Genomic DNA, 15,348 nt, shown 5'->3' with positions numbered 1-15,348 from the left:
ACCACCGTACAGGTGGACTCAGTATATAATGAACGTGGTACAACTTTCTATTTAAATTCTTATTTTTCAAAGGATTTTAATGGATCTAGTATTTTTTTTCATGAAATTGTAAATATCTAATCATTGTTTTTGCCTCCGCTTAATTTTTAGACTACGTTTGCCTGTGCGCCACCACCTCAGCTTTCTCACAACGTCACCATCTCTGTGCCCCACGCCTGCACCGCTTCCATTGCCAGTCATTGCTTCTCTGGCTTTATGTCCTCAGGGCACTGGTGAACCTAGACCCTAACCTCGTGGTCGCGACGGGCACACAACGGCATCGACGTCGTCTGCTGAAATTTCAGTCACCCGAAAAAGAGAGATTCCGTATTTTTTTACACCAACAGAGTTTCCCCCTCAGCAAATGCTTTTTTCCGCTTTCACTATCTTAAGCCAACTGCTATTCCCCAAAGCAGAAACGGAAGGAAAAAGTCAGACAGGGGCATTACGGGCAAATCTAACAACACCACCATTCTCTCCTGCGGCGCCCGCGCTTGCGCCTCCCTGTGGCCGTGCGCGCTAATTAACCCCGTCTTCTTACTAAAAGCGCCTCCCCCCAGTGTGCGTTAGTGACCCGACCACGCGAAGCATCCTGCGCTCTGCTCGCCACTGCCAGCTCCATGCCACCACCACCTCGCCGCCTCGAGACCAGAACCTTAGCCCCAATGCCTCGCCACCACCTCCTTCCCCTCCTCCTCCTCCTGCCGCTCGCCATCTCCGGCGCCGCCGCGGCCGCCGGGAACGCCACGTCGGCGCCGCTCGCCTGCTCCGAGCTCTCGCGCGTCTGCACGGCCTTCCTCGCCTTCCCGGCCGCCGCCGCCGCCAATGTCACGCTGCTCGAGTCCATGTTCGACGCCGCGCCGGGGGACCTCACCGCCGACGCAGCGGCCAGCCCGGTGTACGCCTTCGTGCGAAAGAACTGCTCCTGCCTCCCGTCCCGCACCTACCTCGCTAATACCACCTACACCATCCCCTCCTCAACGGCCTCGGCGGCGCCCCCCAACGCCACCGCGGCCGACGTGGCGGCCACAGCGTACGCGGGCCTCGCTGTGCCGCCGCCAGGTGGGGCGGCGCAGCGGCCGGCGCGCCCAGGTGCCGTTGTGGCGCTCCACCTGCTCTGCGGATGCTCGCCCGGCCCATGGAACTACCTCCTGAGCTACGTCGGCGTCGACGGCGACACGGTGGGGTCGCTCTCGAGTAGGTTCGGGGCGAGCATGGATGCCATCGAGGCTGCCAATGGCATGGCCAACCCCGACCCCATCACCGTAGGGAAGGTATACTACATCCCATTGAACTCAGGTGAGCCAATGTTAGCGATCATTTCTGCAAATCGATCAACAATTTCTTTGTAGAATTCGCAGTGAAAAGATTGTTAGTTTCTTTCCCCCTCAGTTTGTTAGGTAGTTGCAAGCATGGATCTCTAAATAATTGCTCGTTATGAAGTACTGCTTCGCAAAATTTATTGGTCTGAGCTTCTGCATAGTACCACGGTATTCACGTTTTACTTCTTGTGGCTGCCCTGGAATCTACCAATTGTCTCATGAACATGTTGTGGACGTGGTGAATGATTGTGTCAAAATTGTACATATATTGAGATAGATGTGTTCCTTACTAAGGTGATTGGTACTGCTTGCTCATTAATCAGCTACTACTGGGCATGAAGAGCATCAGATCAATTCGGCTGGGGAGAAATAGCAATACACTGCAAAGTGCAAAAGTGTATTTTGTATCGTTGTCTAAACAAGTTCTGAAAACTGCTATCTGCACAGAATAGCATAATCGACTTCATTGCTTTGAGATAACATTAACATGCTAGATGGAGTAAAATAATCTCTAACTGGTCTGGTAGCAGCATCTCTTGGTGTGCTGCTCTGTAGTTCTAGGTTGGCACAAGGAGGTACATGTGACATTGAGTGATTGCACTTAACACATCCCTTGCGCCTGATTTTTATTAAGAACTCAATCCAGTTACATGTCAGAAATATTACTACTACTATGTATTGGTAAGTTGGGATATTTAATAGCAGTGAGGCATTAACTTTCCCACCATGGACCGCTGTGTGTTCATTTCTCCTGTAATTAAATGTTGAGCTTCCCAATATGATCCAATGTCAGCCTTCTTGGCCAGTTGAAGTCTCCAATTTATTTTTCTTAAGTCGCGGTGTTACCTTTTCTTTACTATTGTTATTCACATTCACGCAATATTTTCTTCTTGCAATGATTAATATGAAATCTTTCCTGCTGTCATCGAATTCTGTACATTTTCTTGTAACTTTCCATCTAGTATTTGTAATGAAGTTTATGGATGTTTCCTAATCCTCTATTCCGTCTTCATTCCTGTATACCCATTTGCAGTTCCTGGACAAGCTTATGTCGCAATATCTCCTCCTCCTGCTCTTGCCCCAGCACCAACTGAGAACACATTGTCAGGTAGTTATTACAATTTACAATTCATTCCTTTATGTTTTGAGTATATAGTCATTCCATGACTCCGTGATAATAAATAATAAACACATTTTCAGGTAGTTATTACAATTTACAACTCATTCCTTAGTATTTTGATTAATGTAGCCATTCCATGATTCTGCAGTAATACAACATTCTGTATTTTTGGGGGACCTTTAGGTAGGCTTGATGACTCCTTGATAATAAATAAAAACACATTTTCAGGTAGTTATTACAATTTACAACTCATTCCTTAGTGTTTTGATTAATGTAGCCATTCCATGATTCTGCGGTAATACAACATTCTGTATTTTTGGGTGACCTTTAGGTAGGCTTGATGATATTTTGAGAACAATCAGTGACGGAGTTTTTTGTAATATGCATATTCCGCTTTGTTTATTTATTTTATTTTCTGTTATTCAGTTGTAACGGTCCTGATCTTATACTTCTGTTCAAGCGTTAATGTTGAAAAATGTCAGTCTCGTTATCAAGGACTACCAGCAATCAACAATATTCCTTGGTATTATAGTCTAACAAAGTATTTCCTGACATGAAACTGCAGAGATACCAGAGCACCATTCAACAAAATTTCCTTATGGATGGGTTATTGGCAGCATGGGAGTTGCACTTGCTTTAATTGCTATTGCTCTCCTCACATTTGTTCGATGGAAATTCTTCAAATACAATCTCCAAGATCCTAATAATAACCAGAGAAAGAGCCCAGATCAACCCATGTCGCATAAGTTTCAACTCCTTAAGAGTGGCAGTTTCTGTTATGGTTCTGGAAGATACTTGTGCTGCCAATTTGGAAATGCGAAGCCAACAAGAGCGGATGGTGGTGATCATCATATCAATGTCCCCAAAGGTCAGTTCACCGTTTGTTAACCCATCCCAAATAAAAAGGAGCACAAGTAACTGCTGCCAACCCTAACCTTTTTCGTTTTGTAAGATGGACCAGTGTTTCTTGAAATAGGGTCCAAGAAAAACTTCAATTGAGATACAAAGTCACAATTAGTAACAAAGTATTATCAGCACAAACTAATGTTTACTCCTGTTGTTTTTCTTTAGCTTCTCTCATATAGTAACCGATTCAAGCCCCCTAAACAGGTGTGGTAGTAGATGTATTTGACAGGGAGAAGCCCATTGTGTTTACATATGAAGAAATACTCACATCAACTGACTCATTTGCTGATGCAAATCTTCTTGGTCATGGAACATATGGTTCCGTCTACTATGGTGTTCTCCGAGACCAGGTTCGAGATCTGAGTTGCCAATTTCTATACATAAAATTTCTTGTAATTGCCTTCTCGATAGTAAAAATGTTGTCTACAGGAGGTTGCGATAAAGAGAATGATGGCCACTAAAACTAAAGAATTTATAGTAGAGATGAAAATTCTTTGTAAGGTTCATCATGCTAGTCTGGTATGGTATCTTACTGCTATCATAAAATCCTATTTTAATTGTGCTTTACTATTCAATGTTTACTGAACTTTCATGTGCGTGACCCATGTTTTGTCAAAGGTAGAGTTGATTGGCTATGCAGCAAGTAAGGATGAACTTTTCTTGGTTTATGAGTACTCTCAAAATGGTTCACTCAAAAATCATCTACACAATCCTGAAAGCAAGGGTATACCCTCATCTGGCACTTGATTTTTGAAAGAATCTCTTTTTTCTTAGATATGACTTTCAGCATTATAAAATAGTAACATTTTCATTTTTAGATAATGGAAAAATTAACATTTAAATATGCTTTTCATTCATTTAGGGCTGTAGAATCCCCAGCATCGGTATTTAATGCCTAATATCTTCCACTTTACTAGTGCCAAAACCTTTACCATTGTATTTATAGAGAGTAACCAATAGAAAGATCTTTAGTGGACATGTTCTGCAAGCTTGCTGCTTCACTGCTTTAAGCTATTTGTCAGCTTTTGGACAGGTTCTGCAAGCTTACTGCTTGAAGCAATTTTTCACAAGTTGATATCAACTGATTTTTATGCCTCATTTGGCAGATAACTTTGGTTTAAGTATATTATCTCCACCGGATTATCATTATTGATTGATTTGGGTTCTTCTTCCAGGGTACTCATCACTTTCATGGATCTTTAGGGTCCAAATCGCACTTGATGCAGCCAGAGGACTTGAATACATTCACGAGCACACAAAGGATCATTATGTTCATAGAGACATCAAATCAAGTAATATCTTGCTTGATGGTTCCTTCAGAGCGAAGGTTAGGTATTTGAAATATTTTTTTTTTCGTTTTCTCCTGCATCAATTAATACCATTTTATGGTTTGTCATGGAACTGCATCTCTCTGCCTTCATAGATTTCAGATTTTGGCCTTGCAAAATTGGTAGTGAAATCCAGTGATGCAGAGGCTTCTGTCACAAAAGTCGTTGGAACTTTCGGTTATTTGGCCCCTGAGTAAGTGCATTTTTCTGTCATTTTTAAGGTAATTAGAAGCAAGTTTTGGCGCTAGTTGCGGTGTCATAACGATCTTTCGTTAATCGTTCTTGTAGATACCTGCGGGATGGCCTGGCAACTACGAAAAGTGATGTCTATGCTTTTGGGGTAGTACTTTTTGAGTTAATATCTGGAAAGGAGGCAATTACAAGGGCTGAAGGAATGGTTGCAAGTTCAAACTCTGAAAGGCGCTCACTGGCATCAGTTGTAAGTTTCTCAGTTTATTATCAATTAAACATTTGATAGTAATATTATAGCTTAATAGCATATGCCTTTTGCTGTTATCTTAACATCCAAGTTACTGGCTTTCCATTGACTTTGTTCAAGTTCCGATTTTACTAGTTCTGCACTTTTAACTCCAAAAGCTTAGAACAACTTCGGTTTTATACTCCGCAGATGTTGACTGCTCTAAGGAAATATCCTAGTTCAATGTATAAGGGGAACATGAAAGACTGCATTGACTGTAATCTAAGGGACCTGTATCCTCATGACTGTGTGTACAAGGTATGAGTTTTAAACTTATGCACTGCTTGCAATTAGAACTAAGCTTTTGCTAGCTCTCTTGCCTGCACATTCCATGATAGTTTGCTCGTCGTTCTGAGTGCTCTATATTTCTTCTGCTGAAGATGGCCATGCTAGCGAAACAATGCGTGGATGAAGACCCTGTTCTGCGGCCAGACATGAAGCAGGTTGTGATCACACTCTCGCAAATATTGCTGTCGTCCATCGAGTGGGAAGCGACGCAGGCTGGGAACAGCCAAGTGTTCAGCGGTCTTGTGGCGGGGAGGTGATCCCGCTACATGAGCCTATATGCTGCTCGACATGCTCTTCAGTAATCTCCTGTGCTGGATCCTGATCAACTGGAGGCATATTCGTCTATAATCCAGTTCTACACTTTACTGGTCCCTTGTCCAGTTGAGCAATGTTCTCTCGCTTCTTTTTGAGAGAATATCTGCCACAATGCAACATATTTCTTGGTGGGTAGTACAGTATTAGAATATCTACCACTACGCAGTGTGTCTCTTGGTGGATGGTACAGTATGTAACTACTTATGTATACCAAACCTACCATGCAATGCAATGGTATGTGCTATCTCGTTCGTTTGCTGCTGCAAAGCTGCAATGCAGTGGTGGGTTATTGGACCCATTTTTCATGCATGTTAATGCCAATGCTCAAAGCCCTAACTGAATTAGGCCATTGTACGCATTATTTATGGGCTTATTTAACCCGTTAGATTTTAGTGGGCCTTGCAGCTTGGGCTTTGTGGAGTCCAAAGTACAGTAGTAAGGCATTGTCAGAGGAGTGCCTTGGGCCCTCGCGTCCCATCCCACCCCTCCCCCCCTCTTCCTCTCAAAATGAAAATGGAAAAATTGCAAAATCTACTTGAAAGGTTTTTTTTTCAACAATTTTGCTATATCTCCGTGACTGAGATCTTGCAAATCTATCAGTCACCAAAATTTCAAAGAAAATTGAGATTAGGGTTTGAGGATTACCTAAGGCCGGTGAGTTTAGAGGGATTGCCAAGGAGGAAGGCCGGCCCATGGTGGTGGTGGGAGGTGGGTAGGACATCCAGGTGACGAGGGATGCCCATAGGCGGCGCGCATCAGGGTCAATGGATGGTGAAGGATTGTCGATGGATGATGAAGGTCACCAGGACAATGATTCCCAAAAATTGACTAAGATAAGTGTAAGATATCAAGTAATTGAGAAGGAGACTGTCGAGGATTAATCCCTGACAATGATTTCGAAGTGTACCGGTCGATGGGCGCGTGAACAACGCATACGGTGTGCGTGTGTTTGTGATGAACTCAAGAACACAGAGATTATCTAGGTCCAGGCCTCCCTAGGGATAACAACTCTACGTCCTATGTATTTCGTTATCAATGTTTAGGAACTGGTTCCAGATCCTCCTTCAACAAACTGGGTCCTCCTTTCTTTATATACTAGAGAGAAGAAAAACTTACAAGTGGGCCTTTTTCCGCTAACCTATACCTTAGCTAAACCTTCCACCCCATACTATTTAAAATAGGCGGCACACATGCCCCTTTTTTGTTCTGATGAAGCTGCCGAGTCCGTCCCATCCGGTGGACACCTCCACGCCTATGTCACCCTGGTCCCAGTCAGCCGGTCTGCCCTGTCCCATCACCGATCACTCACACGTGTCTGTGAAGTAGTCTGACACGCCTGTGAACCCGTTCGTAACGTTTAATGCTATGGGACAGGACATGACACCACTATGCCAGCCACGACTTGTTCATTAGAGAGGAGTGCCTAAGAAAGGAAAACACTTGAGTGGAATGCATTCAATGAGAATAGACTAGTTTGATGAGTACATGTCCCGCGACCAACATAGGCTGGTCGCGAGAATCCCTTATGTGATAAGGATTCTGGTCGCGAAGATGCAAACTGGTCGTGTAAACTGGTCGCGCGGTGAGATTCTTGTCCGGGTAAGAATCTTCTACTAATGACCAGGTCTATCCGCGACCACGTGGTTTTATGGGCCCTCAGAATAGGGGACTCTATATTATATACATCGATAGTAGCCCCCAAGCTCCCTCGTGAAGGTGGTGTCTGAGTGGTTCACCACATGGTCGTGGATGGACCTGGTCGTACCACATAGGCCTCAGGTCAACATGAGTTCACTCTGGGAGTGGCCATTGACGCAGTCCACTTTTATGCCAGGCCCACAAAACCACATCCTGAGAGGAGGTTTTAAACCTCTAGAGAGAGAGAGAGAGAGAGAGAGAGAGAGAGAGAGAGAGAGAGAGAGAGAGAGAGAGAGAGAGAGACATTGATTTCCACTGAACTTGAGGGAAGTTCAGCCCCTAAAGCGTAACCTTTCAAATTTCGATATGGCTGAGCTCCGCGTGGCGATTGAGATATCGCGTTGGCCTAGTAATTTGGAAAGTCAAAGCTTACTCATGAATCCTTTCGCTATCCCTTAGAGCCTCTCAGCCCTTGCGCTCAGAGCCCATCGTCTCAATCTCCACTCGTATTCCCACATCCGCCCCTACCTCTCCCAATGGCGCCATGCACCAGTAAAGAGCCAGATTTTCCCACGTCTAAGTACACTGCGGCAAAACTGAAGTAGATGTGCCTTAAGTCATCATGGTCAGGCTGGAGGGAAGAATGGCACACTTTGACCAGACTGGGAGCGGTCAGGCCGCCGTTGGCCCAGCGTCGATGCAAGGGGGGAAGAGACTGACGGAGGGCCCGTCTACCGTGTAGGCATCCAAACATGCTTTCGGGACACCGAGCTTCGATGGCTCGATTGTTGGACTATCCTCCTTGACCAGCCGACCCAGCGGATTTACGAGGTCTAGGCTTGTGCTCAGCACTCCACCACTACGGTAAGTTTTCTAGTTATGCACCAACACCTCGAGTTTTCTTTCTTTTCCTAATTTTGTAAATCTGTTGCCACCGCAAGTACTCGACCTCACTCATGACCATGGTTGTAACTCCACCTATACCTCAGTAACATGTTTCAGTCCCCTAGCCTACAACAGCTCTGACCTTAGGAGCACTGATCATGGCTCCCGCGCCTGCTGAGCCAGTCGTTGAGCCCGTTTCAGCCTCTGACTTGCTCTCCTTGATCACCCGCTTTCTGAGCTCTATCCGCAAGTTGATTGACAATAATGAAGCGGTGGCCAGCAGGTGCATTGAACTGGAGAGGCAGCTGGCTGAAGAAAAGGAGGCGCGGCTCATGCTCCTGCAGAAAGTGTGGTGAGCTCCAACGAGAAAAAACCGCACTCGCCGCCAAACATACCCAGCTTAGGGAGGACGAGAGCACCACTCGTAGCATTCTCCAAGATGCATTTATGGAGTTCAAGGAGCCCCTGAAGAGACTCGAGCTGGAGATCATCGAGTCGAAGGACCCGCACACAGCCCAGGCCTGAGCCTATGCCACCAAGGTTCTCTCAGAAAAGTTTCCCGATCTCCCAGGTATTCTGGCGGCGAGGGGTGCCGAGGATGTGGCACAGGCGGTGAGGGATGCGGCTGGTTACATCCTCTGGTGCTATCGCAGTCACGATCCTAACTTTAACCTCGACCTCATTCGGGAAGGGTTTGCAGTAGTCGGGCCCGTAACCAAGGAGAGACTGCAGGAGAAGTGCCAAGAGGCGGTGTACTATGTGGGATCCATCTTCCGGGTGGAGGCCACCGAGAAGTAAATATCAAATTGTAATTCATGTTCTATATTATATTTGGACGAAACTTTTTTATTTCTTTGATAGGTTTTGTTGTGTGCCGCTCTGATTGTAGAAGCCCTAAAATGACTGAAACTCCCTCCCGCTCTAAGCCCTCGACTGCACCTACCAACAATGCCCATGACCAGTGCCGGTTGGAAGTGGCGCGACCATAACTGGCCAACCCACCTGCTCACCCCGAACCCTTGATAACGCTTATTGAAGATTCCATTAAACGGTGTATCCAGGAAGTGGTGGCCGAGTGTGAGTTAGGATTTGCGGTCGAGCGAGAGAACCTACATGGTGATCTTCGATGTGCGTTAGTCCTACCACCACTTAGCCACGTGTTAGTTTTACGCTAGCCAAGTGAGACTCGATCGACTGGCTTCTATGTGATATGCAACCTACTTCATTGACCAGCTTGTCAGGAGGAGTTGCTCGTGAAGTGGAGAGACCTAGAGCAGTTGGCCAGAGAAAGTGACCAATGGCGTAAATATTTCTATGATCGCCTCAACCGATCTTTTACACCATTTGACTCGTAGCTGCGGTACACCGGTGTTCAGGTTCGCCCAACGCCTGGGGACACCGTGACTGGTCACGTCGATTGGTTTTTGGCGACCTTCGAGTAGGCGAGTGGCCTTGAGGATAGGCTACGTGTGACGGTGGGCGACCACTTACTGAATATCGGAGCCACCGGCGCCTGTCTTGCTCTAGCCTGCGTCCGCAAGCTCCTTTTGGATACATACCTCATCCCGGCCGTCTCCAAAAGCTTTGCTAGCGCCACGAAGACCACTGAGGAGCTCCATAAACTCGCAGACTCATATCTGCCCGTTGTTCGCTCCTTGGTCTGTCCGATTCGATCATCTACCATATGTTTTCAAGTCTCGCGTATACTGAACAGATTGTTTAGATCTAGCCCCCAGGAGCTGTTCAGGTGGTCGCTTTGTAATGAAAGGATCAATTTTCATTTAAATTTTTCCTGTGTTTGAGTGGCGAGCATGTTCGGAGTACTCGCTAGTAAGGTTTCTGGTGCTTAGGATGACCCTTCGCATGATGAGCCCTTCAGAGGTGAAGAACTGGGGCTTCGTGGTGAAGAACTGGGCGCCACAGATCGAGGTGCTGCGGCTTGACGCCGTTGGCTCATTCGTGATGCACTGCCGGTGGAATTTGGCGTTGGAGGGGATCGTATTTGCCGTGCCGATGATCTGTTGGCCGCTATACTCGGAGCAGAGGATAAGGTGCACATGGTTGAGGAGATAAAGGTCGGAGTGGTGGTGGAGGGCTACGAGAAGGAACTTGTGAAGGTAGAGGAGGTGGAAGCAAAGGTGAGGCTGGTGACGAATTCCAAGGAAGGGAAGAAGCACAGGGAGAAGCTCATGATGGTGAAGGAGATGGCCGCCGACGCTATCAAAGAAGGTGGGTCGTCTGATGTGGCGTTCGACGAGTTCTTGGAAGGCCTGGAGAAGAGCGATGCGGAGCTCAAAGCGTAAACAAAGTAGTCACTTGGTTGGATACGTCCTCCAGCTTCTTTGCCAAAACTGTCGATTTCGACGATATGTGAAGATATCCAATATATTTTTCTTTCGAACAAGAAGAGAGATGTCTATAAAAAATCGAAAGAATGCCGTAATGAAAGAATAAACATACAACGTTCTGTTCTTGTGATCCGACCCAGCCTACAATAAAAACAGCCACAGGCCATCACATCCACAAGAAACAACAACTAATCGACTAGATTAATCACATGAACAATACATCTCACAGCACAAAGGCAAAACCCAAGATCACAAATGCACTTCCCTCGGGTCGGGTCGGTCCCTTCTCACTCGTCTTGATCCTGGCACAGCTCCTTCCTGAGCCTCTGCGAGAAGAGCTTGCAGGCGTCCATGCAGAGATCGACGGCCGCGGAGAGCGCCACGAACACCGCCACGTCGCCCATGCACGTCACGTGCTGCACGCAGACCTGCACCGTGGGCCGGCTCGCCCGCCCCTCGCCCTCCACCGTGGAGCTCATGACGAACCCACCGGCGAATGGCCACGCGGCGCCGTTGGCTACCTCGGGGAACGTGGCCGGATCGATGACGAACTGGCCGCCACGCTTGGTGCTGATGGACGACTCGGCGATGGGGACGGCGCACTCGTGGGAGCCCGAGTCGAAGATCAGCTCGAGCCGGTAGCCGAGCGCGTCGACGGGCCCGCGCTCGCGCCACGCCTCGAGCCGCGCCCAGGGCTTCCAGCTCGACGGCCCCGCGCCCGTGGCCTGGAGGATGAGCCAGGAGCCCGGGTTGGCGCGGGAGACGCGGCCGGAGCCCGGGGACGGCACGAACGGGGTGACCATGGACGCCGCCGCCACGGGGGAGCCGGACAGGTCGTGGATGGTCACCGTCCAGCCCTTGCGCTGCTCGCGCCGCGCGTGCTCGCCAACGCGGCCGTCGCCGTGGAGGGTGTTGCTGAGCCAGGATCGCAGCCTACGGCTGGTGCTCCGGGTCATGGACGATTGCGTCGTCAGCGATCTGGTCAAAATTTTGCAGTGCACATGCAAGATTAGCTTACAAGAACGAAATATGCAATCACATGCATCCATGCCTGGCAAATCTAGTGAAGTGCTGCGCATATATTATAGCGTGGCGCCAAGTGTGTCTGCGACAAGATTGGTTGATAGTAGCAGGTGATGGCGATGGGAAATCAGACCTCGTGCATACTTAGTTGGACATGATTTATGGAAGATTTTGAACTAGCTAGGATCGAGCTTACAGAACAAAAATGCGCAGAGCAAATTAATAAGGCAGCTAGCTAGGTTGGTAACTCCATCACATGCACGGTTGGTGTCTGTACTCTATCAGATCATGGTGGATGTGTTGAGGTTTAAGATGAGACCTATTAGTAAATTGAGATAATTCCCTATGTGTCAAAGCATTAACGAAATTCTTCATTTGCCATTGAAAAAAATATAGTTCCTCCATTTGCCATTGAAAGAATTATAGTTCCTTCTATATCGTCAATTTAATTGTTTTTTCATCCACTACGTGACACTACCAAATCCGTTATGACGGTAATGATATTTAAGGGATGAAAAAAATTAAATTGGTGACACGAGATTATGATTTTTTTAGTGACAAATTAAGAATTTCGTTAACATTCAATAACACACATGGAATTATCTCTAGTAAATTTTGATATCTTAAGCTAGCTTGATTAATGCATACATGAGGATCTGTGCAGCACTGACAGTGAAGGTTTCTCTAGAGAACCAACTTGACCGGTTAAATAGCAGCACACTAATATATTCTGGAATTTGACCCCAAAAAATATTGCTCCGATTTGTTTTCACTCTGTACGATTCTGTAAACAGCGACATGGATTCTCCTGTGTTTATTATCAAATCACCAGTTCATTTGACTCCAACAAGAAAAGCTACCTTCCATGAGAAATAAAATAAATAATGCCTAGTTGCGACTGGAGGTTGCAATATTTTTTTATCAAGTGGTTTTGCCAACGCCGGTAGTACGCTATGATAAACAACAAAGTATCTAAGAGCAGCTGGCATCCAATATCATGAACGGTACGAAGAAATAGCAAAAGCAAACAGAAAGAGAGGGAAATGCTTTTCGATTTTTTTAAAAAAAATTGAAGAGAGGTGGCACCGAAATATATTCGCATCATATTCGTTTATTGAGCTAGCTAGCTGTGCTTCCTTCTTTTCCCTAATAAAACTGAACGAATTAATTACTGGTCGATATAGGTAAAATTAGCTTATGACAACTGTGGCCGGCTTTTTTAAATCTCCACCCACTATCTGATGGAATCTATCTTTGCTTCAGCAAAGTAAGAGGATAAACAGTACCGTGATATTAATATTTTTGAACCGTTATATCTGAAACGAATGTACAAGATTATGTGCTACAATACCTTATAAAATAGTATTTTGATACAGTAAATTGTTATAGTAAATAATGACACGGTACTGTTTGCTCTGACTTATATTACTGTGCATTTTGGTGATTTTATAAAGCAAAGTCAGGGGATACGCGTCCCCATCTGACCATACTCAATTAGTGTAAACCTATTTTATTTGAACAGATTTGCTATTTATGAGTCGTCTGTTTTTCATCAAGCTTGATTTTTTTACCATCTTATTTATAACAGTTGCTATAAACATCTTAAGCCACTTAATTGTATCCATCTGTTCATTTGGACCAACAATTAATGCTCCATAAGAGCACAATCACCTTGTCAGCTCGAGTACTAATGTGCAGCTAGCATTCTTGGTCCACTGCATGCAAGTCTGCAACTACGAACTATATACAAAAGCGCTTAGCTCCGAAATCAACTTCTAACAAGATTGATCGGACACATTATTAACACGAAAAGAACAAGGCTAACTAAACAAACAAATTAGTGAAAAGCATCGCATGCAGATGGATCTATGCGTCGTGCACGGAAGCAAGCTACCAACCTGGAAAGAGTTGCCCTGCGGCCGGTGCTGAATCGGCAGGTAAACACCGGCTGCCGCTGCCCGCCGCCAGCACCTCCTCTCGGCACCTGGTACACCACGGGCCCGCACTCCGGCTCGCCGCCGAACTGGAACACGTACCGCGGGTCGGGCTCGGCCCACACGACCATGTGAATCTGGGCGCGGGGGCAGCCGGAGGACGACGACCCTGACGCCGGCTTCCCCACGTCCACCCACCCGTCCCGGGCGATGACGGTCTCCCCGGCCGCGGCGCGCGCCACGTCCACCGCGACCCGCACGCGCCCCAGCGCGCGTGCGGCGCTCATGCCGCAGTTGCTCCCTGTCTGTCCAACGTGCACAGTCACGACGAGCTCCGCAGGGCGTGCCGAGAGCCTCTGCAAGGCGGCGGCGTCGAGGCTGAGCACGACGGGGTCGGCGTGTGCGGCGGCAGCGGATGCGAGCGGCAGCGGCGCGGTGCGGGAGAGTGAGGAGGGGTGGTCCTGCAGGTGGAGCATGAAGAAGCAGGGCGTGGTGGACGGGTGCACGCCGGCGCCGGAGCTGGGGCGTGGCACGGAGGGGAGCTTGAGGAGGAGCTGGTCCACCGTGAGGCGGACGAACGCGCAGGGGTCCATGGCGTCCGGTGATCGCGCGCTAAGCTCGCTCAACTGCCGCGCGCTTGCAACTAATGCGCAGGTGTGTGCCGCGCGGTGTCAACTGCCGATCGCTTGCAACTAATGTAGCCGCGGGTTTGGGTCTGGGTTCGGGACCTGCGCTGATCGATGGCATTTGGAGCAGCAGCAAACTGTCAAATTGTGGGTTGGGTGCGGCGGGAATTTGATTTGGTGGACAAAATTGGACGGTAGTAGGATCTGCATGTGGTCGCGCGGACGGTAGTTTTTTTTACTTTTTGAAACACCAATATAACTCGAAATGTACATACGTAGTTTTTTTACTTTTCGAAACACCAATATAACTCGAAATGTACATACATACTTACTCACAATATCATACGCATGCACCTACATATCGTTTATTGAAGATGTAAAGCTAAAAATTGATAAAATCATCGTAAATGTATCACTGTTGATGGATATATTAACTATGGCTAAAAAAAATCTACTTTGGTAAGACAGGAAGCAAATTTAGGTTCAATCTCAGATGTACAGAAGGTATAACCAACTCTACCAACCATATAAGCAAAACTTGGTTCTTGCTTAGACGGTAGCTTATTTGGCTTGCCTCAACCCAAAAGAGTATCCTGACTGTGCGCGGCGCACTTTGTCCAGACTTGAATGTCTTATCTAAAGTATCAGTAAATTAACCTCCAAACAAATTTTAATGAGTAAAACGAAACGTTTTTTTTCCTGTCAGCGACCAATGATGCTTGTTGGCAGGGCTGAAAACGGTAGCGGTAATTCCTGTTATTACCGCACGTCGTTTTTACGAACTTCCGATCGTTTCTTGTAGTATCGGTATCCCAAGTAATCGGAAACAATATTGGTAATTTGAGTCGGAAACATAAAAAAAAAAGATTTTATCTCCTTCCGACCGTTTTCAAATATTTCTATTTGTAGCCAGTAATTTTCGCAGATAATTATCAATTACCCACAACTCATCTCAACCTCTTAGGGCCCAGGTGATGCCATCCCATCGGTCCAACCCATCTCCAGATCGGATCAGCTCAAGCCCAACGCCACTGCCTAATCTACTTAGACCCTAACGAGTGAGAGTGACTAGTGGCGACCAGCGTTGCCACCAGCCAG

At 46.9% G+C, this 15,348-nt stretch overlaps 2 protein-coding genes and 1 pseudogene across 3 annotated transcripts; 2 read left to right on the top strand and 1 right to left on the bottom strand.

Moving 5' to 3' along the window:
• Positions 1 to 518: 518 nt before the first annotated feature.
• LOC133920075 (lysM domain receptor-like kinase 3) lies at positions 519 to 6,111 on the top strand. 2 transcript variants are annotated; one of them, XR_009909997.1, is made up of 11 exons: positions 519 to 1,338; positions 2,395 to 2,469; positions 3,047 to 3,349; positions 3,592 to 3,737; positions 3,817 to 3,906; positions 4,006 to 4,111; positions 4,563 to 4,714; positions 4,811 to 4,908; positions 5,004 to 5,135; positions 5,344 to 5,451; positions 5,574 to 5,590. XR_009909997.1 is itself a non-coding variant. In XM_062364725.1 (11 exons), the coding sequence occupies exons 1-11, from the start codon at positions 660 to 662 to the stop codon at positions 5,736 to 5,738; spliced, it is 2,073 nt and encodes a 690-aa protein (XP_062220709.1). In that variant the 5' UTR covers positions 522 to 659; the 3' UTR covers positions 5,739 to 6,111. The 2 variants fall into 2 exon arrangements, 1 of the variants encoding a protein (XP_062220709.1); XM_062364725.1 differs by having other exon boundaries at positions 522 to 1,338; positions 5,004 to 5,154; positions 5,574 to 6,111.
• A 4,059-nt stretch (positions 6,112 to 10,170) lies between these two features.
• Positions 10,171 to 10,622, top strand: LOC133885028 (UDP-glycosyltransferase 2-like; annotated as a pseudogene).
• A 139-nt stretch (positions 10,623 to 10,761) lies between these two features.
• LOC133889610 (uncharacterized) lies at positions 10,762 to 14,306 on the bottom strand. The gene is made up of 2 exons (XM_062330066.1): positions 13,589 to 14,306; positions 10,762 to 11,645 (listed from the first exon to the last, which is right to left on the bottom strand). Exons 1-2 carry the CDS (start codon positions 14,215 to 14,217, stop codon positions 10,955 to 10,957), a joined length of 1,320 nt encoding a protein of 439 aa, XP_062186050.1. The 5' UTR covers positions 14,218 to 14,306; the 3' UTR covers positions 10,762 to 10,954.
• Between the last annotated feature and the right edge of the window lie 1,042 nt (positions 14,307 to 15,348).

Source organism: Phragmites australis, chromosome 1 (genome assembly GCF_958298935.1).
Source record: "Phragmites australis chromosome 1, lpPhrAust1.1, whole genome shotgun sequence".
NCBI lineage: Eukaryota > Viridiplantae > Streptophyta > Magnoliopsida > Poales > Poaceae > Phragmites > Phragmites australis.
Note: the sequence above shows the minus strand (reverse complement) of the source record. Positions and strands in the feature narration are given on the sequence as shown.

Excerpts from the sequence above, each read along its gene's own strand:
- LOC133920075 (XM_062364725.1), top strand. The coding sequence starts at position 660 with ATGCCACCACCACCTCGCCGCCTCGAGACCAGAACCTTAGCCCCAATG. Across the intron at positions 4,909-5,003 it reads TTCGGTTATTTGGCCCCTGA|ATACCTGCGGGATGGCCTGG; the intron begins GTAAGTGCATTT and ends TCGTTCTTGTAG. Across the intron at positions 5,452-5,573 it reads CTCATGACTGTGTGTACAAG|ATGGCCATGCTAGCGAAACA; the intron begins GTATGAGTTTTA and ends CTTCTGCTGAAG.
- LOC133889610 (XM_062330066.1), bottom strand. The coding sequence starts at position 14,217 with ATGGACCCCTGCGCGTTCGTCCGCCTCACGGTGGACCAGCTCCTCCTC. Across the intron at positions 11,646-13,588 it reads CGCAGGGCAACTCTTTCCAG|ATCGCTGACGACGCAATCGT; the intron begins GTTGGTAGCTTG and ends AATTTTGACCAG.